Genomic DNA, 24,192 nt, shown 5'->3' on the forward strand with positions numbered 1-24,192 from the left:
TTCAAGGGCCACGCACAGTTTATCAGTTAAATAATGATTATTGGAATGTTTGTTATGTTCTGTTTAAGTGTAAGTTAAAGTCAATCTAACTACTGATAATAGATTAAAATGTAAAAATAGGACAAATAGTGTTATCATAGAAATACTAGCCACAGTTTTTGGTGCAATTTATTTGACAGTAAGTCAGTGTTTGGCCATGAAAATGTGAATAGTGTGAAAAAAATAAAACAATGTATGTAAAATCTTTAGTTCTATTACAATGTACAATTAAACCATTCTAATGAAATAATTACACCTGATCTAGCAACCACAAATGGTTTATCTGTAAAGATGCTTAGTTTTGGTTTGCCTTTATCTTTATTACTCTTTGGGCTCAAACAAACCAAGAGCAACAACCGTAAACTAAATAACCAGGGTTTTTTTTCTGAAGAGTTATTTTATAGTGTCAAAGTGTGTCGATACCTGGAACTATTTTGGGCAGCAGGCTCCCCCACTCCTGCCAGCTCCTCCTCTTCACTTTGGCCCCCCGTCTGGGACGGTTCCTCCCCCCTGTCCGTCTCCTCTGTGAAGGAAGTGTCCTCGGTGGCAGGGTTAACATACGAGGTGGGAGCATTAGCCTCCACCACAGTTTTCTGCGTTTGCTCCGCTGCACTGGAAGCAGTCTGTACAGATTTAGGTGCGCCTTTAGATTCCTTCCCCTCAGAATTTTTGGACACGTTGGGTTTTGAGGATTTGGAGTCCACCTTCTGCCCCTGTGTCTTGTGAGGTCCAGAGGAAGATGGAGTGCCAGATTTCCGGTTTGCCTTTGCATCCGATCCGGAAGAGCCCGCAGCAGTTCCGGAAATCTTAGAGCGAGGACTGGAAGTGGAATTTGGCGTTGTTTTGGTTGCATTGCCGGTCTTCTTTGGCTGGGATGATTTGGCTAAAAAGAAATGTAAAAAGTTAACTTATGTGTAGTTGCAGGATGCACATAAACTTGAGGAATAAACAGTTTGACATTTGACAATTTCAAATGGTAATTAAGTTAACTGTTGTGAATTTGATCAAATATATAAACAATTCTTATTGTGAAAGCCAAATATATACACCTTCACAATCAATACTGTAGTTGTTCTTCCTTCTTTTAGGATTGTTCTCATTTATGGTCACCATGATTAACCTCCTGGATGTGGCATTTATCTGGATGCCCGTTTATAATGATCATAATGAGACACTGCCAACGCTCCTCTTCATGTATATACTGAATACAGAGGTGGAAAGTAATAGTACAAATAGTCCCATTAGGTTCATTAGGTTGTTACATTTTTTTATCAGGCTGATCCAAATATTAAGATGGCGCCAACATCTGTTTATCAGCTGAATATACATGTCCAAAGCAACATCATGTTACACTTCTGAAGAAATGCAGGTCCAAAAAACAAATACAAATACTCACATTAATACTCACATTACGGCAATTGAGTAGATATTTTGGGTGTAATTATACGTGGAGTTGTGCTTTTAATGTACTTAGTAATTGAGGGTTCTAGCCATGTGATTGTACTTTATAACATTTAAAATTACAGTACAAGCCTCAGTTGTCCAACCCAATCCATGTCTGTCTCTACTTGTATAGTTACAAAAACACATAACAGCATCGCGGCCGGCAGTGCAGCCAGAACTCAGAATATGCAGATTGTGGTTTGAAAAAAAACTTCATTCAGCTTGAAACTGATTAATTAATTATCACGTTTGTGTTAAATACTCAATTATACTTTTATGCATTTATACACTTTAACTGAAGTACAAATTGGGGAGCCGTTCCTGCACTTGTAATTGATTATATGTATTGATCATAGTCATGTAAATGAAACAAATTTCAGTCCAAATTCAGTACATTTTCCACCTCTGACTGAATGTACAGATAGGAGATCTTCTACTGAAACTGTTTTTCAGACTTCCTATAAGTGATCTGTTCTTCTGTATCTACCTCTGTATCTACCTGCGTTGCACCAATGAAATTTCCCCATGTGGGACAATAAAGGAATATCTTGATAACCAAAGGCAATTCTTAACTCTTCAGTTTCACAGGGGTCTTTGTGTTGGTTAAAGTAGCCCCAAGTTATTTGGGAAACAATATAACAACTTGTACCATTGGAGGTGGACCAGGCATTCCGTTAAAAAGCAAAGAGATCACAAGAAAAAACTTTCTATTAAAGGGCACAAACATATCATTCAGAATATGGCATGTGCTGCATACATAAGGAAACAATGGTCATGCCAAAAGTCACACTTATAATACCATCCACATGACAATTTTCACAACCAATTTTATGCATGCCATGCAATACACTAAAATTACAGTATGCATTCCGTCTCCATGTACATTTTGCTCCTTAAAACTTGTGATTGCAAACCTGATACTAATATTCAGTTTCGACCCACATTAACAGAACTACAAACTTAAAGAGGAGAAGTGGTAACAAGGCTGGAGGATGCTGGGTAGTGTCACATTTGCATGCAGGGGCCAGGCTCGTACCAGCTAAACTTACCAGTCCCGCGATTAGTGTTGTTATTGTTCCGGGTGTTAGATTTTGTTTGAATGGAAGAGCCTGCCTTTCCAGTGGTCTTAGCAGTTTTTTTAGCCCCAGCAGAGGCCTCTTTGTGCCCGACAGTGCCTGCAGCGCCCCCGGAGGCTTTGGGCGAGGCCGACTCAGACGCTGTGTGCTGCTTTTTGGCCGCAGCGTCTTGAGAGCGCACTTGGTTTGAGCGTATGATGGGTTTAGTATCATTCTTCTCTGAGTGGCCCAGAGGAAGCAGGAAGGAAAGCACGGTATTAGGAGGTTGAATTAAGCTCAAGTTCAGAGAAGAAGAGCAAGATAAATCGTTTTTTTTTTTTAATTGCCATGCACAACATATTATTTGCTGCCAACTATTCATCCTAGAACCTGTGGAACATAAACTATGCCACAATCAGCAATAAAAAAGAAACGGGATAAAACAAGTATCCTGCCGTCTAAAAAACAGCCCCACTACAACCGGTATGTTTTGCCTTTGTGATTATTGACAAGTACACAAATATATCTCCAAATGGGGGAGTTCAATGCTAACACAGTAGAGATGAAAAACACTTAGCAGCATCGGGCGGGGGCCGGTCTCTTAAGGGAGAGCAGGGCATTAGGAGACCACAGCTTTGTTTGGACTGTAAATGTCTGCTGCAGCAGGTTGATATAATGGGAATATCTATTCGGACACATTAGGCAGAGATCCCAGAGAGGGTCGAGTGTCAGCCAGTTAACTTTGTCTCTTGGTGAAGGAAAGCATTTGGCTCAGCAGCAAAGACCTCAAAGAAAGAAGAGTCTATAAGCACCACCTGCATTTTAGTGTATCTTTCGAGGGATGTTAGAAGAACTACAACCATGAGTAAGCATCACACTTTATCATTCAAACACATTTGGTAACTGCTACAAATAAATCCGACAACACTTATTTGAAAAACAGGGCTTCTCGATCCAAAACCACAAGTGTGAACAAAAAGATTCCATGTTATAAGAGCAAACAATCAAATGCATAAATCGCAGTTTGGGGTTAAAAAGGTACAGAGCTTATAATAGTTAGCACAAGGCAAGACAGATGACAAAATAGGCTAATGGGAGCGTGGCATATTATCAAACCTGTTTTGTCGTCCGTGTTGTTCACCGGTGCAACAGCTTGCTCCTGCAGTTGTGCCTCTGGTGATTCGATGTCAACCTTGACTTCCTCCGATGTCACACTCGATGTGGCGTGGCCATTCAAGCTCTCATTGCTCACTGGCTCATCTACGAGATGGATCACACATTTCAGTAAAACATGACTGTACTTAAGTTTGTATCAAAATAATTTGCTTTTCGTCTCCCCAAGTTTGACATTTTGCCCGTTTTTAATTGTACTTCCTGGTTGGACATGAGCAGCAGATGCAATAATACTTATGGTTTGACATACAATATGACCTGATAATACCTTTATACTTTGTCAGAAAAATGTGTCGATTGTTTGTATATTGTTGTCGCTTATTGATGACATCACAGAGGGATTCTGTTTTAGCGCTACTTCCTGTCATTTTCAGCGTTTCTTTTTCATATCTTCGTAAACTTAACTTGATGTAAAACTACAATACATATTTACCACAGGGTCAATCCCAACAATAATAATTAGATAAGTGTCAAGTTTCCCTTTCTTCATTACCCCTTGACTCCACGATTCAAACCACAACATATACAGTATTAAAGGCTTTTGTCATATGCAGATGCAAGGCTGAACAGCAGTGTCTTATTATGCAATCATTGTTGTATTCTGCTGCAATAACTGAAGTCACAAACCTCGGTCAGGGATGAGTACTCCTTTTTTGATAAGCTCCTCCCGCGTTTGTCTTGTTGAGATTTTTCTTTCCAAAACTGGAAGATAAAGCAAAATGCATTAGGACTCATTTACCATTAAAACATACCCTAAAAACCCGGCCCTTCCTATACTCTGCTGCGTTATGATCATTTCCTCCCACGCATTGTTATTGCAAAACAACTCCCCCCGACACAGCACGTAGCTGCGCCACTTTACTCCGTTTAATAAGAGGAAGCACTAAAACTCATTTCTGACATCCTCCCAACGGAGCTGCGACCTCCGACCCCTCAAACTCCCAACACAAAACGTCTTCGGGGATCATGAAGACGTTTGCGTGTCTAGTAACATGACAGTCTGATCACAGGTTGGTAGCGACTACAACCAACATAATACAAGTCATCTTAGATCTTCAGATTGGCTACACAGGCTGTCACATCACTGCATTTGCATCTGCAACAACCAGTACTGAATGTTCCTCTGTTCATACTTTTAGAGTTTTTATTTTCAGTAAGTTGATACCAATAATATATTCAGCACAAAATCTAGACTACTTATTTGAACAACCGTTAATCATACTTTATAAATGATAGATCAAAATCACATTGCACTCGATTTGAACCCTTATACGATTAAATAATCTAATCTTAAATCTTATTAAATGTATGTGTTGGCATTGTATTTCAGAATTAATCCGTGTGGTCATATGCTGCTAGGGCTGGCGTTCAGAAGTCGAAATAGTCGAAATATTTGGCCCATTCTATTCAAAAACAACATTCATTTTCTTCATGGAGCACGCAGTTTCCAACTTCACATCTCTGTGGAAACTTTGTTGTGCCGCAGGGACACGATTCTGTACCACACTCCACGCTCCACACGTACACAACAGCCCATGAGTGACAGGACGGATGGAATATACGTGTATAAAGTTAAGCATCCTGCTACCAACTCAACTCGTAACTAATTCAACATTTTGGACGGATTAATAGCCACATTAATAGCTCTAATCAACACTGACATAAACCACAGAAACAACAAAGTTGGAGTGTTTTTTTTATCTTCATTGGAGTGTCAACACAACACTAAATCTACCCGTCCTGCAGACACAAACCTTTGGAGAGGTCCTGGAACTTGTCACTGGTTTTCTTTTTCCTCCATTTCCAGGGTTTAAAGATTTTCCCTAAAGACGACAGCTTGCCCCTCTGCTGCCGGGAGCCATTGGGGGTGTTTGTGGCGCTGTCCACCACCACGTCACAGCCGGCCAGAGAGGAGGACTTCTCCAACCCATCCACTGCAACACAAGACGCACAAGGGGAAATGACACAAGAGATTTGTTTTCATTATTGCTGAAGCGTGTTTGAATGCAATGACAAAGATGGGGATGTCGGCCTTCAGTCTCTTCACTGGTTGAGGGTGTTTTAGTCAACCAACATTTGTATTAGTTGACTACTACGGTACTTATTTTATTTTGACTATAAGGATTTCTACTTCTATTTTATGTTTTATTAGAACATAGATCAACAAAACAAAACACAAAGAAGGAGCTGGACCAGGTAGAACTTAAGGCAAGTTAAGGGGTAAAAGTAGAAAATAAGGGAGTGGCATCTGAAGAAGAAGGGGGAAAAAAGAAAAGAGGAATTAGAGCCTATTGTGTTCTGAATAATGGTCCCATTTTGTCCATTTGTCTATTTAAGTTGAGTCCTGAGGTTATTCTTTGCATTGTGCATATGACTGTCGTGATATTAGTCCAGTCCTTGATCGTCGGAGCGGTTTGAGTCATCCATTTGTTTGGGGCCTTCTTCACAGCTGCCATGTTCCAGTATTTGTGTACAATATGACTGATTATAAAGATTTCATAATACGTTTGTACGAATAGTTGTTTTTGTATGAACTCTGGTGGAGAGTTCCGTTTGGTTCAGATGCATTTTCTGATTTAAGAGATACTGAAACGTCTGGCAATTATTTCATTAAGGGTGATAATGTTGCTTTAAATACCTTGGAATGTTGTTGTTTTTTCTTTTTTGCACAGATCTGACAAGCATAAACTTTACTTTTCTTCTAATTTCTCCATATATATTGTTAAATTGAATGCTATACGTTGTAATATTATAGGCAAAGCAATAGCATCTCCTGAAGTCAAGCTGTTGGCAGATCCTCCACCAGAAAAGCTGCATAAAAATAATAATAAGATTATATTTTTGGGAATTAATCAGAAATATGTAAATGTCAAATGTCAATGGAGAGAACAATTAAACACAAGTGTGAAAGTATCACGTCACACACTTGGTAGGATTACACTGCAGGTTTTTGTCCTTTGCTTTGTGAATATTCTTTTAGATGATATTACACCTACTTGAAAGCACAAAACATACATCAATGACTAGTGAAATTAAAATGATAACATTGCAAAATGAAATATGTCGGTGTAATCCCTCATTCGTCCAGACGTGTTCCATAGTAGAAAAAGCTTCAGTTGTAGTCAACTGGACTCAGTTTGAAAAAGTAGACGTTTCGACTCTCATCCAAGAGTCATTGTCAATAACAGAATTTAGGTCGAGAACTCCGATATTAATACTGTTCTGTGGTAAGACCCGCCCATTGGGAGGAGCCTTCCTGAAGTAGAAAGAGTTGTTTGTTTCAACAGAAACTCCCCCCTTGTATCTACCGAGCTAGCCTATTCAGAATCTTAATGGGCTATTAGAAACCTCTTTGTCTTTGTGAGACCCTGGCTCAACCACCCTGAGTACCTGATTAGCATCTGAATGTCCTGGTCCTCTACCACCTTTCCAGGGGTTCAGTAACCCATTATAAATAACAGGAAGATTAAACCTTAGCCCTCCATTTCTGTTTAAAGAAGGTCTTTCTTTTTTAACAAAAATAGCTTCCTTGACTCCTCTTTCAAACCATCTTTTCTCCCTGCTTAAAACCTTCACCTCACCGTCTTCAAACGAGTGATTAGAGGCTTCAAGATGGAGATGCACGGCACTCTGAGGTCCTGAACTTGTATTTCGTCTGTGCTGATAAAGCCTCTTGTGTAGAGGCTGTTTTGTCTCACCTATGTACCGTTCTTTACAGCTTTCTTCACTGCATTGGATCGAATTAACTACATTGCTCTGTTTTTGAGTCGGCAACTTGTCCTTAGGATGAACCAGTTTTTGTCTTAAAGTGTTTCCTGGTTTAAAATAAACAGGTCCCTGTTTATTTTAAACCAGGTAACACTTTAAGACAAAAACCTCTAATCACTCGTTTGAAGACGGTGAGGTGAAGGTTTTAAGCAGGGAGAAAAGATGGTTTGAAAGAGGAGTCAAGGAAGCTATTTTTGTTAAAAAAGAAAGACCTTCTTTAAACAGAAATGGAGGGCTAAGGTTTAATCTTCCTGTTATTTATAATGGGTTACTGAACCCCTGGAAAGGTGGTAGAGGACCAGGACATTCAGATGCTAATCAGGTACTCAGGGTGGTTGAGCCAGGGTCTCACAAAGACAAAGAGGTTTCTAATAGCCCATTAAGATTCTGAATAGGCTAGCTCGGTAGATACAAGGGGGGAGTTTCTGTTGAAACAAACAACTCTTTCTACTTCAGGAAGGCTCCTCCCAATGGGCGGGTCTTACCACAGAACAGTATTAATATCGGAGTTCTCGACCTAAATTCTGTTATTGACAATGACTCTTGGATGAGAGTCGAAACGTCTACTTTTTCAAACTGAGTCCAGTTGACTACAACTGAAGCTTTTTCTACTATTGCAAAATGAAGTAACTAAACCACCCTTGCAGCTGACAAAAGCTAATGCAAACGTGGCTAAGTCCAAAAACCCTGATGATGAGAATTACAGTCCAGGGTCGATCAGCAGCAGCAGGATATTTTTCTAGTGAGCCTCAGTGCAGTGGCTCTGTGTGTCTTGGCCAGATCTATGTCCGTCCACAGCTCCTCCTCTTCCTGCTCAGATTAGACGCTGTGAAAGTCCTGCTCCACGGCACAATGTGAGGAATGGGGTGCAGTTTGAGCAAGTTTCAAGGATCCTTCAGGACTCAGAGTAAAATAACACACTCAAACAAATGTGACTTGATAAAGAATGTCATGCTCCCTTGGGATGTTTATTCATAAGACTACAAAAGCCAAACCAAACCTTGAATAATACTTTTTTTTAAGACAATGGCAGCTATTGTGTTTGTTTTTCTCACGTACAATCAGTAAATTGTGTGCAGAGAAAGAGAGATATGGAATCTGAACTGAGGGACAATTGTTATAGTTGTAAAAGAGAAAACATGGACATTACGCTTAAGTTTATTTAAAAAGGGATTTTAAAAAAAAGTTGTTAAATTATTTATTATTAATTTGTCATGAAGAAATAAAATAAACTGAATATATACAGTATATACAATTCCATGACCAGCAGAAGTGCCAGCGATTTAAAACATTTAACATTGACAGTGTAATTGACAGATTTATTAATCAACTAAACAAATAATCACAAATTAATCTTTTAGAATCAGAAGCAATGGACCGTTGAGGCCAGCTGTTGGTCCCAGAAGTAAACTTTGCATTCATTTTCTAAACTTAAAAAAAATAAAAAATAAATATTATATATATATTAAGAACTTGAACTAGCTATGTGGCAAATACTGTCCTTAGTGCAGTTATTTTTCAGAACAAATAACATGATATAAACCTAAAATAAAAAAACAACAATATTGTGTTGGTCAGTCTGTGGGGAAAAATTGCTAAATGAACTTCCACCTCGTACTGGGGCAGTAATACACTGACAGAGAGTATATGTAAAGTATCTGTGCTGGTAAATGCAAAGTATATATAAAGTTATGTAAAGTTGAGTCCACATCACAGACTTCAGCTCAAATAGACGCCGACGATGAAACGATGAAAAACAATGACACAACTGTAACGCTTCCTAAGAAACCTCTGTAGCTCTGAGGAAAATGTGATCACATGATGATTACGGAGCAGCGGCGGGTCAAGCCTCGTGTCCCTGGACTCCACTCCGGCCCTCTCCTTCACATACACACCACTTCCTGTTCCTGTGCGGATCTCAAATCAAAACAATAGGTGCAACGAGCAGCTGCTTTGTATATAGTTTATGAAGAACCGGCAGTAACACAGATCATAAACTACACGATTACACTATTGAACCAGTGGTGGGATAAAAGGACAATGTGTGCTACGATTCCTGGAAGAATACAAACAATAAAAGACAGACAACATTGACTAATTGAATCTGATAATTATTCAGGTTATAATATGGCATAATCATAAAAATCAAAATATAGATGTAATTTTAGAATCAAAACTAAGTCATTTTAGGTCAATCTATGCACTAAAGTGGGCTGTTTATTTGACTTTTTATGGCACATTAACTTAACTTGACTCGACCGTACATAAAGTTGGACGTGGAAAGGTATCGGTAATAAAAAAAAAACATATGTCAGAAGACTTCCTCATTGCATTAATTTACTGCAAAATGAAACCCTTCATTACAGTTGTAATATGCTGACTGGAGTTATACCAGTGTCATACTAAACGTGTGAGTCAGGGCTTGGACTGAGCTGGTGGATAATCAAAAGCAGTAAAAGCACGTCATCAGCAGACGTCCAGCCACAAAAAGTGAGATTTCTTCAATCCAAACACTAAGACTCTACTTTTGACGGGACAAACAAATGGGTTAGGTAACGTAAAGCTGGTAAACAACATTTAACAGTCAAATTGACGTAACGCGGGGTTGGAGTCGCGTATGTGTGACCGAGCCAGTGTTTTTCCCTTCTTTTTCAGATGTTTTAGCAGGGAACATGTGTTGAGAAAAGGGGGTGGAAGGGAAAGGCTTCCTTCCTTCACTGCGACTTCGACATTAAGAACAGACTAAACGTAACAAATGGAAGCAGTGGAAAATGTCTGAGGCAAAACGAGTTAAAACAGAAGAGACAAAGTGTACTTTACTTCATAGTCGGAAGAAGCAAATGCAGTCAATAAAGTTAAAAATAGTTAAAAACACCATTTAACTACTGTCTAGTTTATTAGATCGGCAGGAAGAGGGCGACCAAGGCCACTGCGGCAATTTCACACTTAGGCAATTTCTTCCAATCTGCTAATGTTCTCATCTCTCCAACGTTATGTACGCCGGCCCGAGCAGCTCGCAGAATTTAAAAAACTACTCCATACATAAGTTTTAGCCTGACATTAGTACTTCTTCTTCCCTCTAAGTATTGTCAATTCAGCATTTAAAGCAATCACTACTCTAGTACATTATGTAACATGCCAAATAGTGCATTAACAATATGGATTCTCAGTATGGCCTGGAGGTTCCTATGTAATGTGGGCTTAAAGCAGGCGGCAACAGAGAGAATGCTAAACCTGCCAATGAAGTTGTTACGATGATTATGTGAATAGAGTTTGGAGAGGGATCAAAGTGCAGGACTTGCTCTAAATGGAGGAGAAAAAAAGGGAGTTTAATATCTGCCTGTGCTGTAGGGGGAAAATCTAACTATTACTTGATTCCAAATAGTATGTGCGTGTGCTGGGGCTGGGAATCACAGGGTCCCTTACGATTCCATACACGGCTCACGATACGATGTTGTCACGATTTTGCGATACATGCGATGATCAATATATTGCTCATAATATTCTACGATACGTCACTATTTTATAAAGAACCCAATATATTTGAACAAAATGTTTCTTTGTTAAAACACGACCTGCACAAGCTCAGAAGGAAACACACCTATTTTAGTCAAAACAGTCAAAACAAGTTTCACGTCTTTAAACAAGCGACAAAATTGTGGTGCTGACACAAAATAATTCGGCAAATTAGACCAAAAATGACTCATGGCAATATATTGATACAGCAGCCCATGATATTGATACGTGAATATATCGATATTTCAATATTTTGGCACACCCCTACTATGTACTGCCACTAAGTATATGCACTCTTTAATATATCTAATTAGAATTGTGGAGAACTCTACCTGGCATTTGTTGTAATTATGCAACAAAATCATACTTTGTACAGTGGCTATGCTATGTTCACCTTTAAGATGATTTAAATGTCATGCAAATCGCAAAACACAACGTGATTAATCAGGGGGATTAATCATGATCACTAAGAAATCCGATTATTTAGCAGTCTATGTGTCAATTTAATCATCTTATAACTCCAGATTTGGGTTTGCACATGCCATTCTTAAAGTATTTTGCCATGTATTTCAAATAATAATAATAGTACATCAAACTACGTGTTGGACATTTCCTCTCTATAAACATAAGCTAAGCAGAGCAAATCATCAGTTCACAAACAGTTGCATGTTGATTTTGCATCGTCAATTTGATTATTATTCACATTTATCCAGGACTGGGACCATCACAAACATCTCAAGTCCATCTTAGTGGTTTTACACATTGAACAATACAAACACAATGAACTTTCAAGCCTAAAGAAGAGAAGAAAAGAGAGAAAGAAAACCCCACAGATCTTAAAATGTATCTTTCTAACTGTCAACCTCAGCTCACTAATCTAAAGGCTGACACTTCCTGTTGACAACGTGGACCATAACATCCGACTTTTACAGTCTATTACAGTCTGTTACGCTCTATTACAGTCTGTTACAGTCTGTTACTCTCTATTACAGTCTGTTACGCTCTATTACAGTCTGTTACAGTCTGTTACTCTCTATTACAGTCTGTTACTCTCTATTATAGTCTGTTACAGTCTGTTACTCTCTATTACAGTCTGTTACTCTCTATTACAGTCTGTTACTCTCTATTATAGTCTGTTACAGTCTGTTGCTCTCTATTACAGTCTGTTACTCTCTATTACAGTCTGTTACTCTCTATTACAGTCTGTTACTCTCTATTATAGTCTGTTACAGTCTGTTACTCTCTATTACAGTCTGTTACTCTCTATTACAGTCTGTTACTCTCTATTATAGTCTGTTACAGTCTGTTGCTCTCTATTACAGTCTGTTACTCTCTATTACAGTCTGTTACTCTCTATTACAGTCTGTTACTCTCTATTACAGTCTGTTACTCTCTATTATAGTCTGTTACAGTCTGTTACTCTCTATTACAGTCTGTTACAGTCTGTTACTCTCTATTACAGTCTTTTACAGTCTGTTACTCTCTATTACAGTCTGTTACAGTCTATTACAGTCTGTTACAGTCTTTTACAGTCTGTTACTCTCTATTACAGTCTGTTACAGTCTATTACAGTCTGTTACAGTCTGTTACAGTCTGTTACTCTCTATTACAGTCTGTTACAGTCTATTACAGTCTGTTACAGTCTGTTACAGTCTGTTACTCTCTATTACAGTCTTTTACAGTCTGTTACTCTCTATTACAGTCTATTACAGTCTGTTACAGTCTGTTACTCTCTATTACAGTCTTTAACAGTCTGTTACTCTCTATTACAGTCTGTTACTCTCTATTACAGTCTATTACAGTCTGTTACAGTCTGTTACTCTCTATTACAGTCTGTTACTCTCTGTTACAGTCTGTTACTCTCTATTACAGTCTTTTACAGTCTGTTACTCTCTGTTACAGTCTGTTACAGTCTTTCACAGTCTTTTAAAGTCCTTTACAAAGGCCGTTTCACTGAGTTTACAACAGCAACGTGAAGCCTCTAGTTCACTTTACAACAAGAAGACGCGGCGGAGTTTGTGAGCGCGCGACGCAACTAGAAATGAGACTTCCTGAGTGAAGATAGCGGAACGTGCCTCGGTGGCGCGCGGCAGTAGAGCACGAGACTCACCGCTTGCCGTCTGCGACACGGTGGAGACAGCGGCCTGGCCCATGTTCAGCTTTTACCACCGCCTGAAGCCCGTCCGCGTCCGCCTTTCGCGTTCATTTCAAACGGGGGTGTCTTGCCGTTACGCGCTCGCGGGAAACTTTGGTGTTGAAACTCTTTAGACGGGGCTCGGGGCTGTCGCGCGCTCCTACGTCGTAACGTGCTCTCCCGCCCTCCGCCTCTCTCTCCCTCACGCGCTGGATCCAAACACACGGAGCAGCTGAAGAATGCCGCTCATTCCTCCAGGCGGATTAGAGGCACTGCAAGGGTCAAAGGGTGACGGGGTCTGCCACCTCCTGCCCCCCCCCTGCCGCCCCTGCCGCGCCTCCTGCCGCTCCCTGCCGCCCCTCTGCCGCCTCCTGCCACCTCCTGCCCCCCCCCCCTGCCGCGTCCTGCCCCCTCTGCCGCGTCCTGCCCCCCCCTCTGCCGCCTCCTGCCCCCACTGCCACGCCTCCTGCTGCCCCTCTGCTGCCTCCTGCCCCCCTCTGCCACCTCCTGCTGCCCCTCTGCTGCCTCCTGCCCCCCTCTGCCACCTCCTGCCGCCCCTCTGCCGCCTCCTGCCACCTCCTGCCCCCCCCCCCTCTGCCGCGTCCTGCCCCCCCTGCCACGCCTCCTGCTGCCCCTCTGCTGCCTCCTGCCCCCCTCTGCCACCTCCTGCCGCCCCTCTGCCGCCTCCTGCCACCTCCTGCCCCCCCCCCTCTGCCGCGTCCTGCCCCCCCTGCCGCGCCTCCTGCCCCCCCTGCCACGCCTCCTGCTGCCCCTCTGCTGCCTCCTGCCCCCCTCTGCCGCCTCCTGCCACCTCCTGCCGCCCCTCTGACCCTCCTGCCCCCCCTGCCACGCCTCCTGCTGCCCCTCTGCTGCCTCCTGCCCCCCTCTGCCGCCTCCTGCCACCTCCTGCCGCCTCCTGCCACCTCCTGCCCCCCCTGCCACGCCTCCTGCTGCCCCTCTGCTGCCTCCTGCCCCCCTCTGCTGCCTCCTGCCCCCCTCTGCCGCCTCCTGCCACCTCCTGCCGCCCCTCTGACCCTCCTGCCCCCCTCTGCCGCCTCCTGCCACCTCCTGCCGCCCCTCTGACCCTCCTGCCCCCCCTGCCACGCCTCCTGCTGCCCCTCTGCTGCCTCCTGCCGCCTCTTAGCACGGGTTTAAAGGAGATGAAGTGTGTGTGTGACAGAAGAACACACTGGTCAGATCAGGGCCACTGTGAGGAGTTTTACCTCTGGAGCTCATGGTTCTAATGATATAGAACATAATGTGACGCCTGTGTGAGGAAGTACAACAGTTCAAAGGTGAATACTTGGGATGGGATGGATGAATCATTGATGTGTGTTTATTGAAGGTTTATCATTATGATAAACCTTCAATAAAATAATCTTAAAGCCAGATTGTCATTTGTCTTTAGACGAATGACAGATTTAGAAATAAAATGTGTTTTCCTCTTCATTGTAGAAAACAGTTAATCCAGGCTTCATTTCTCTCAGTTCTAGACTATGGTGATAATATTTATGTATTCTACACCAAGTGTTAAAACCTCTGAACTCTGTTTATCATTCAGCTCTGAGGTTCAGCTCTGAGGTTCAGCTCTAAGGTTCAGCTCTGAGGTTCAGCTCTGAGGTTCAGCTCTGAGGTTCAGCTCTGAGGTTCAGCTCTGAGGTTCAGCTCTGAGGTTCAGCTCTGAGGTTCAGCTCTAAGGTTCAGGTCTAAGGTTCAGCTCTGAGGTTCAGCTCTGAGGTTCAGCTCTAAGGTTCAGCTCTGAGGTTCAGCTCTAAGGTTCAGCTCTGAGGTTCAGCTCTGAGGTTCAGCTCTAAGGTTCAGCTCTGAGGTTCAGCTCTGAGGTTCAGCTCTGAGGTTCAGCTCTAAGGTTCAGCTCTGAGGTTCAGCTCTGAGGTTCAGCTCTGAGGTTCAGCTCTGAGGTTCAGCTCTGAGGTTCAGCTCTGAGGTTCAGCTCTAAGGTTCAGCTCTGAGGTTCAGCTCTAAGGTTCAGCTCTGAGGTTCAGCTCTAAGGTTCATTACAGGAGAAGGATACAGAACTCATCACTGTGAATTATATTCTAAACTAAAATGGCCATCATTGGATGCGAGAAGAGAACAGACCTGCCTTTAATTTGTGTACAAGGCTCTAGTTGGCATTTTGCCTGATTATTTATCAAGTTTATTGGACGTTATTCCAAGTATTCACCGTTTGAGGTCTCAGGACATTTTTTATCTTACAATCCCATCGTATCAACACTGAGACAGGAAAAAAGGCTTTCAACAACTTTGCTTAAAACAACTTGTTTTATTTGTGTTATTTATTCTGTGTTTTAACAGGGTGCCCATGAAAAAGAGAACTATTCTCATTGGGGTTTCCCTGTATGAATAAATAAAATGAATGAATGCCACGTGTTGCATCCAGGGGCAAAGGCCGGCCATGTCTGATAGGTGAGGCTGAAATGGAAATGAGCATTTCAATGCATTTTGTCCAGTGCTTTCTCACACTTTTGCCACCTTTGGCCAAAAACAATCACAATAATTTAGTTTAATTTATTATGAATGTTTAAAATATGTATTTGGTTGATGAATTACACATGTGAGCCAGCTGTAATAAGCGCTGCCTCAGTTTACTGAACCTGGACAACGAAACAAAAGGTGTGAATGCATTCGTGTATAAGCTGAATGACTCGATCATACTTCACACAGTTAGCACCCTTTTGCTTATTTGCATATTGTGAGGTGAAATCTATGATAACGGAGCTGGTTCACCACATCAAATCTAAATATTATTATGTTGTTTACCTAAACTACACATCACCAGCTGGGACCCACAAAAGTGCACCAACTGACTGGAAATGCACTTTATATTATTTACTCATTCCATTTGCATATTGTAGAGGGGGTTTTGGATTTGCTGTACATCTACGTAGTAAAGGCCTGTATATAAAAGAACCATAGTCAATTACTTTTCAGTGGGGACATTTTGAAAAGTTGTCACTTTTGAATGTGGAAGTAATAATAATATCCATCCATCCATCCATCTTCTACCGCTTGGTCCCTTTTGGGGTCGCGGGGGACTGGAGCCTATCCCAGTGACTTCGGGCCTTAGGCGGGGTACACCCTGGACAGTGGCCAACTTGTCGCAGGGCCAACACAGAGACACAGACATTACAGACAGTTCACGCTCACATTCATTCACTATGGCCAATTCAGAGTCACCAATTTTACCTAACACATGCATGTCTTTGGACGGTGGGAGGAGCCGGAGAACCCGGAGAGAACCCACGGTAACACAGGGAGAACATGCAGACTCCACCCAGAGAGATCATGTGATGTTGGACTGGTCCGGGAATCGAACCCATGATCTCCTTCTTGGGAGGCAAGAGCGCTATCCGCCTTTGCCACTGTGCAAATTATTATTAATATTATTATTAATATATTATTAATAATAATAGTGAAAAGTAATGCTCGTACTACATTAAAAATGTAGAAGGATATGTGCCTTGCCTGAGGGTGGGGAGAGGGTCAACGTGAGGGATGGACAGTTTCTACTGTTTCAAAAGTGGTTTTCTTTCAATAAAGACAATTTTACAAACATTTGAGTTATAAAAACAAATTCTGTCTCGGAGATTCAGAGTGAAAGTAAAACAAAAACAAATAAGTAAGTAGAGAATAAAATAGTAAAAGTAAATTAAAATGATAAAAGTGTCCCTATAGCTTGATCATGTCATTGTTTCTCCTTAACTGAGAGAACATTACATGATGTTATATCATTGTCATCCAAGCTTCAAAAGGACCATAAGTGACTCGTGTTATTCGTGTTATTGACTCGTGTTATATATTAGCAATGAGCTCAGCCTCCTTTCGCCTGCAGGCGCAAACAACACTTTAGAATGACAGATTTATTGATCATTAGTGTCAACCATGTGGGCCTCGGCCTCACAGAAGCCACAACTGACAGAGCAGTCCTCAGGGCAAAGGGAAGAGAAGCACTTCAGTCAAACCAAGACTGCCCTCTAGTGACAATAATGACATTTCAGATGATCCTCTGGCTCAAAATAATAAACAGCTGCTCCGGAAAGAAAACAAAGAGTAAAAAGCAGACATTTTAAAAGTAGCGTTACATCAAAATAATATTACTCATGTAGAAGTACAAAGAGGTGGTCCAAGAAATGACTATTTAAGTAAAACATTATGTGGGTAAACGACTCAAGTTGGAGTCAGGGCATCTGTTTGCACTCTCGGCCAATCACACAATCATATCACCTTCTTCCTCTGATAGTGGACACAAATATGAAAACAGACACATTTAGAGTTGAAAGGCAAGCCTCGAAATAACGGGTCGGACACCGTTAATGACCAACGGAAAAATTAGTTTTGACCGACTCAAAAATAAAGTCTCCGGACATACTGACCAACACAAATGTTTTGGCGCGTGTGACCATAATACATCCATGGTGTGACCCCATTCTGAATTTTCTAATGGCCCATTCACTCCGCGGCGTCAAAGCGTCCAGTTTACATTCAAAGTTAACGTGGACGCGTGTTTTTGCGGCGTGAATCCTGCGTTTTGACCGTCGGGCGCAACACGTTGGGGGCGTTTGAGCGTCTGACACTTTGGACACTCCACCAGAGCGGCCAGATTTTGGAAAGTCAACAAGACCGATAAACCGGTACCAATCATTTGGTACATGTCATGGCTAATTCTGAATCAGTTGACTCGTTGACTAGTTGACAAGTTGACAGGGACGTAAAAATAATAATTTCAAGGCTTGAAAGGTCCTCTGGAGTGACTCACATTTAACATGCCAAAATAGCACAATATTACTGATTACTGATGATGTGAGTAAGACACATCCTCTCTCACGTCCTCAGAGCAGGACACACTGACATCCAGGAGTTCAAGTCACTTATGTACAAGAACATATGCATTAGGAACCTTTATTCTGTTCTTGTGAAATGTCAACCTGAACTATATTGGCACAAAAATTATGGTTGGAAAGGACAATCGCTCCATAATGAGGAGAGAGTGTGATCGGAAGGAAGTGAAGACACTGGAGGATAGAGACAAACGACAGGAAAACGCTCTTAGCGACGTTGAGGAGGGAAATTGATTGGTCCTGAAACATTTGAATGTCATGTTGATTTTGTCATCTTAGATTCACATGTAATGTACCTTTGGGGATTGAGTTTATAAAATAATGTTTATTTTGTGATCATCTTTAAACTATGCTTTGTTTTATTCATTTAAAATAATCTTTGTGTTTCATGTCATGTTATAGTCTGCTTTCTCCACTGCAGGCTCCATTACAGTCCTGAAGTTAGTGTTGAATTCAGACAAAACCAAAGCCACAATTTTCTTGCATGGACGTGTGTTAAAAGATGATATTCCTCTGATCACAACTTCCCTAATCTATATTGCATTCGTTTAAAATTGTAAGTACTATGGCTTTTTTTAAATTATAGTATCAAATCTTGTTTCAGTCTTCAAGCCTGCAGACGTCTGGTACCTGCTATACCTTTTACCTTTGTTGGATTATGTTCTGTTTTATGCAATTAAAATAAAGCAAAGACAAAACATGTATGTGCTTTTACGTGGTCTCAATAAAAGTTCAAAAATCTCTTTTACTTTGCATATCCCCCCTTCACACAGTGACAGAAGTTAAGCGTCAAGTGCAGTATATAGAGCCTCCAGTCCACAATACAGATTCACTTTAGAGAAGTTGTGGATTCAGGGCAACAAGCCTCAGCGATGTGAGTCTTTGCTTTGACAATGTCCAAATATATCTCTTTCAACCATCTCACGTACTGTCCTTTCTGTCATAAACATGTACAAGGATTATACTTGAAAACACGTCTGATTGTGGTGCAAGTGAAATGGGGGCGCTGTGATTTTCTTGACCACAACACAAAAGCCAAAGTCAAAGACACTGGAGGAAGAGCAGAGGGACCAGAGCGGAGCACGAACGGAGTCATCAAATATTAAGTAGTGACCTCAGCACAACCAGAGGCTAATAATTGTTTAAGTAGTTCTCCTCTACGCTGTACTTCCCTTGTTTATTAAACTCCAAACTCAGCTGTGACTCTCTGATACTGCAGCGCTGGTCACTCAAAAAATATGACCGCTGCTATGTTTGTCCATGACGTTCAGTTTTTAGTCTCGTAAAAGGGGAACAATGCTTTCCTATGCAATCAAAACTTTAAAACTACAGTATTTGATCCACTGCCTTGTATTCTTTAATTTACAGCAAGCTGTGATTTGAATCTCACCATTGTAAATGGACTTGGTCATATCCTCCAATCACAGAGCTGTTCTTTAAGATCCTGACACTTTCTCTAATGGTCTACAATTAATCAAATGTTAATAAACAGAGTCGAGACGTGTAACTTCTGAGTAAGAGTACGCGAGCTCTCAAGACCAAGTGCAAATGAGCTCGAGTCCGAGATGAGACAAAGACCTTTAAAAAATGGTCTCAAGGCCAGTCACGAGTCAAGACCGGTCTGGAGTCTGTACATGTCAATAATAAGTCTATTTCTGGTTTAGACATTGCCTTTGTCACTTTACGTACACATACTGTATCTACAAAAAATATGTATTTGGTTGATACTTTTTCCATGTGTATATTTGTATAACTGGCTATGTGAGGCTGCTCTTATGATCATGGGGGAAAGAGCTCTTCCGGATATTGCAAAATTGCATTATTACTATTACTTCCGGAATGGACGACACCCAATTCATTCCACCAAGTGCACTGTCATGTGTTGTGCAGTTCTATTGGCATCTGTGCCATGTATATAAAAAGCACAGTCTTTCTTTGCCCTGATGCAGCGTGGTTCTCTCCTGCTTCTCTTCAGCCAGCTCGCTGCTCTGAAACCCGATCTCCTGTTTGTTGTACTCCGTTTGGCACAAGCCATAAGCCGCTATCATTGCTAAAATGTTGTTGGAATCAATCAATACCTGACATCCTGCCAGCCCAGAGAGCTTCAAGGAAAGAGAGGAGGAGCACAAAGACAATAGGAGAAAGAAGAATCACAAACTGTAGGTGTATCGAAGTCATAGATAACAACAGAGGATCTAACGAAGCAAGTTCTATGGAACGTGAAAAGAGTGAAATAGTCTGCATTTATCAGAAAGCTACTATCAATGGTATACAAATGCTAAAGATCATATTTCAATAACTATTTGTATGTTCATACTTTTGGACGCTTTTGCCTCAGTATTTAATAGAGAAACAAGAACATTTATGAACCTTTGTATTTCCAAAACAGTGTTGTCACTAGGGCTGCAATGATGATCTATTAAAAATTATGATTATGTTTAGATTATGACAATTGTTATCTGGACTCTACAGACTCAATTCATCACAAACAATACAGTCATTGCAAACTAGTCTACAACTAAAATTGTTGCAGCCCCGGTTGAAAAACTTTGAATTTTAGTTGAAGGCTTAATGTTTGAACCTTATTTTTAAGAATTCTATTATTTTTCAACACAAAATGGACAGTAATATCAGCATGTGGTTTTTTAGCAACAACCGAAAGACATGGAGGGAGTTTCTTTAGTTTTGGATGTGACGAGACAATTTAAGACGGTACAAAGATGCTGTTTACTACAACCGAAACAGCAACTTTGAATTAATGGATCTAAAGCATATTCCATGTGACCAACTCAATGTGCTCATAAATAAAACAGTAGAAAATATTTATAATTATGATATCAATTTGAGAACTTTTTGTCCGCACCACACCACAATCCCTTTTAGTCGACTAATTGATGCACTGATTATAGTTGGAAGAATTTCTTGAATCAATAGTGGTCTTATAATTGTGACATCAATCAAAAGCTTTTCAGGAAAGGTCCAATTTTGTCCCATTTATGTCAGTAATGAAAATCTAGTTTTTATTCTTGTTTTTGTTTTGATTTGTATCTAGTAAACAGCAGGGTGTGATTTATGATCCAGTTGAGAGGAGAATGAGGAACAATGTTACAGACTCACATGAAAACCAACGTGTGACAAACCGTCTTTTAAACGCACCACAGATTTCAGGCTGTTAAACCATGTTGTGTACAAAATACACATGCAAAAACCATAATAAACATAATAATGGGATAAGATCATTCATGTTCTCCCAGGACACTCATGTGCACTGTATGTTTGCGTTCACAGATGCTGCTTTGACTTGCAAATTACAACAACTCCACTTTGGTAAATGTCTTTGTCACTTTTTCTTCACACAATTCTGATAAGACACAAATAATAAATGCACATTGTGTAAAATTCGATGTTTTTTGTGGAAATAGCAAATTGAACTGAAAAGCAGCCCATGGCAACAATCAAGTGTGTTTACAGCATATTATGAATATCAATTTATGTGCAAAGATTTATCACCAACATGCAGTGATTTGAATACAGGTTTGCATATAATTCTTTCAAGCATGCCCACTTGGCATGTAATTAAGAGTACACCAATTGTGGCTAAATTCTTATCATTAAGCTCATGCTGTCAGACCTTTCAATTTGCGAGAAGCCAATTTGTTTTTTTCATTTGTGCAAAAATGGCTACATCCCGCTGCCGACTCACTGTTTAAGAAAATACAGAGAAAGTCTTGATTGCAGGAGAATAAAGACTACTCAAATATGCATGAATCACTCAAAATATAACATGATACAATGTTTAAAAGCTCATAAACATAACTGAAGATGCAATATATACAACTTCTGGTAGAGCTTTGTTGTATCTATCTCCATGGAGACAAGCAAGTAATGCCTCCAGGCCAAGTCATTTTTGCAATAAATACACTTAAATGCAAGATGGATATGTTTAATAATATCATACAGTGGAAAATTCCAAGTAAAGCATTGCTATGTCATGAGACAAGCTGTGGGCGACCCTTCACCTGAAAAGTAACACTTTGACTTTTCATTGTGACCACCATGTACTGTTTGCATGTCATTGTGACATGACTGCAGACCCAAACATTTAAAGCTCAACAAACACCAGAGTGATCTCCATAACACACTCCATAATAGTACCATAATGCAACTTTGGGCACACTTACAAAATCCATAATCGCTTCTTGACATCACATTGTAAGGATTTAAGTCAGATGTAAACACAAGCCAAGCTTCCTGCCAACATAACAACTGGCAACACCATAAAAGCAATAATAGTCTTCTCGTGAATTTTTGACGAAACTCTGAAGCATGAAGACTTGAAAAACCAGCTCTTGTGATGACAACCGCCCAACTGAACTATCTGTCAGGTATAATCAAAAAGTGCACGAAGGCCCTTTCAGAGCTGAGTCAGCACTCACAAGAACGCCGTGAACCACATAAACTAACCTTCGTACACTCTCAGATACAGTCCAACGGCAATATACTATGTCACAGTCAACAGCAGTCTATCTTGTTCTATTTATACTGCTGCAACACTTGAGTACAACAGGAAGGAGAATCTCACCGTCATTTTCCATGACTGGGCCCGGTGTAGCAGCGGCTGCAGACTGAGGTTATCCTTGGTGCACGACCTCTTCTATCTTCCTCTTCTGATACACTTCTCCTCCCTCCCTCCCTCCCTCACTCACTCACTTACTCACTGCTCGCTCTTTCTTTCTGCTGGTCTCTTGGTTTTCTCTTTGGACTCACCCTCCCTTCCTTGTTGGTGCTGCCTCTCTGGTCCGTCCCACAGTCTCCCTCCGCCCACTCCAATAAAGAGCATTAAAAGTTAATGTGTTTCCATCTCCGTTCTTCACGACAGCGCGCATCTCCAACTGATTTTATCTCTGTCTCGGCCGATCACTTTTTCCTCTGGCAGTCTGGCTCCAGTCCTTTTCACTGCTCATATGATGCCTGTGTATTTCTGAGGTGTTCTATATAAAGTCTGGAGGACGTATTGGACTGTTTTGTCTCCACAATCCTCTATCACACAAGTATCCATGTTCTGCAAAACGCTTTGATTATTATCTGCCACTTGACTTCATGTTATTGCTTTGCCTTGTTCCACAGTAGTGCATTACTTATCTCCATGAAGACAAGCAGAGGACGCCACCAGGCCAAGTTACAGGTCAGATCTGTGAAGAGGCGAGCCTGCTCAGCGTAAGAATGCATGGTCTTCAAGCATTAAAAACAATGCTAGATATAGAAGTTTAATGCTTCACTGTGGAACATTCAAGTCAACGCACACACTTCTAGATCTCCATGGAGACAAGAGGAAGGTATTTCAGCGCTTACATAACAAATCTGTTTCACGTTGATCGTGACTGTGCCAGTAAATAGAATCATTTTTACCTGTTCCATTTCTCTTGTTGCCAGCAGAGGGCGACAGACACATTAATCCAAGATATTTCTAGCAATTGATAAAGCCGCAAAAGAGAACATACATATTTATTATTTTCTATTAGTAATAAACATAACAATGAAAACGTTTAATGAAATCCCACGCCTTCTACCAACCGTATAATTGCCAGGTAATTTGTCATTTGATTTACACTAGATGCCGCTCTAAACTTGAAAACTGCAAATGTAGCTCAATATAAAATATAAAATCTTTATTTCAATCTATTCATTTGGTGGGATCAAAAATAAATCAATTTCAAGCACAAATAGACGCAGTTGTCAGATTAGAACAGGTCAATGTCAATGCCAGTAGACGTCAGTATCCATAGTGACACTGATACGAGGAGATTTTTAATATCCTGTTATTTTTAAACCATATCTAAAAGTAATGTGTTTATCTGTGGAAATAATGAACAAGAATATGGTTAATTAAATTACATACAAACACATCTGTAAATGTCTGTTGTCAGCAGCACTTACATACAAAACACCAGCGTTAGTTAACCACATACTTTAGCCTACATCCTGTCCCTTTGCTGTCGAGGTGTTTCCACTGATATTAACAGAGTTAAAGGCTTAGCCAGTAACTACACCACATAGTTACTGATGGACAGATGGGAGAGGAAGCAGCTCGTCGCTGTGGGTCCAGTACAACAGTTCATAACAAGCAAGAAGAAAATAACTCCTGGCTCATTGAGTACAACACCTTCCCACACAATAATCACACTAATGCACAAAAGAAGACTCA

At 40.8% G+C, this 24,192-nt stretch overlaps 1 protein-coding gene across 4 annotated transcripts in view; it reads right to left on the bottom strand.

The window, feature by feature from the left end:
* phactr2 (phosphatase and actin regulator 2) overlaps positions 1–24,192 on the bottom strand; it is a 33,157-nt gene that overhangs the window by 6,281 nt on the left and 2,684 nt on the right. The window contains exons 1-5 of one of the 4 annotated variants that reach the window (XM_072436853.1): positions 22,570–22,694; positions 5,465–5,644; positions 4,338–4,412; positions 3,654–3,797; positions 463–922 (exon numbers count right to left, since the gene is read on the bottom strand). In XM_072436853.1, coding sequence (XP_072292954.1) covers positions 463–922; positions 3,654–3,797; positions 4,338–4,412; positions 5,465–5,644; positions 22,570–22,582 — 872 coding nt within the window. In that variant the 5' untranslated portion in view covers positions 22,583–22,694. Of the gene's footprint in view, positions 1–462; positions 923–3,653; positions 3,798–4,337; positions 4,413–5,464; positions 5,645–13,104; positions 13,226–22,569; positions 22,695–24,192 lie in introns of those variants that run through there. The other 3 variants (XM_072436852.1, XM_072436851.1, XM_072436854.1) reach the window with 3 other exon arrangements.

The sequence above is a fragment of the Eucyclogobius newberryi genome, unplaced genomic scaffold, assembly GCF_026437365.1.
Source record: "Eucyclogobius newberryi isolate DKJ021-1_F unplaced genomic scaffold, fEucNew1.0.hap1 SCAF_8, whole genome shotgun sequence".
NCBI lineage: Eukaryota > Metazoa > Chordata > Actinopteri > Gobiiformes > Gobiidae > Eucyclogobius > Eucyclogobius newberryi.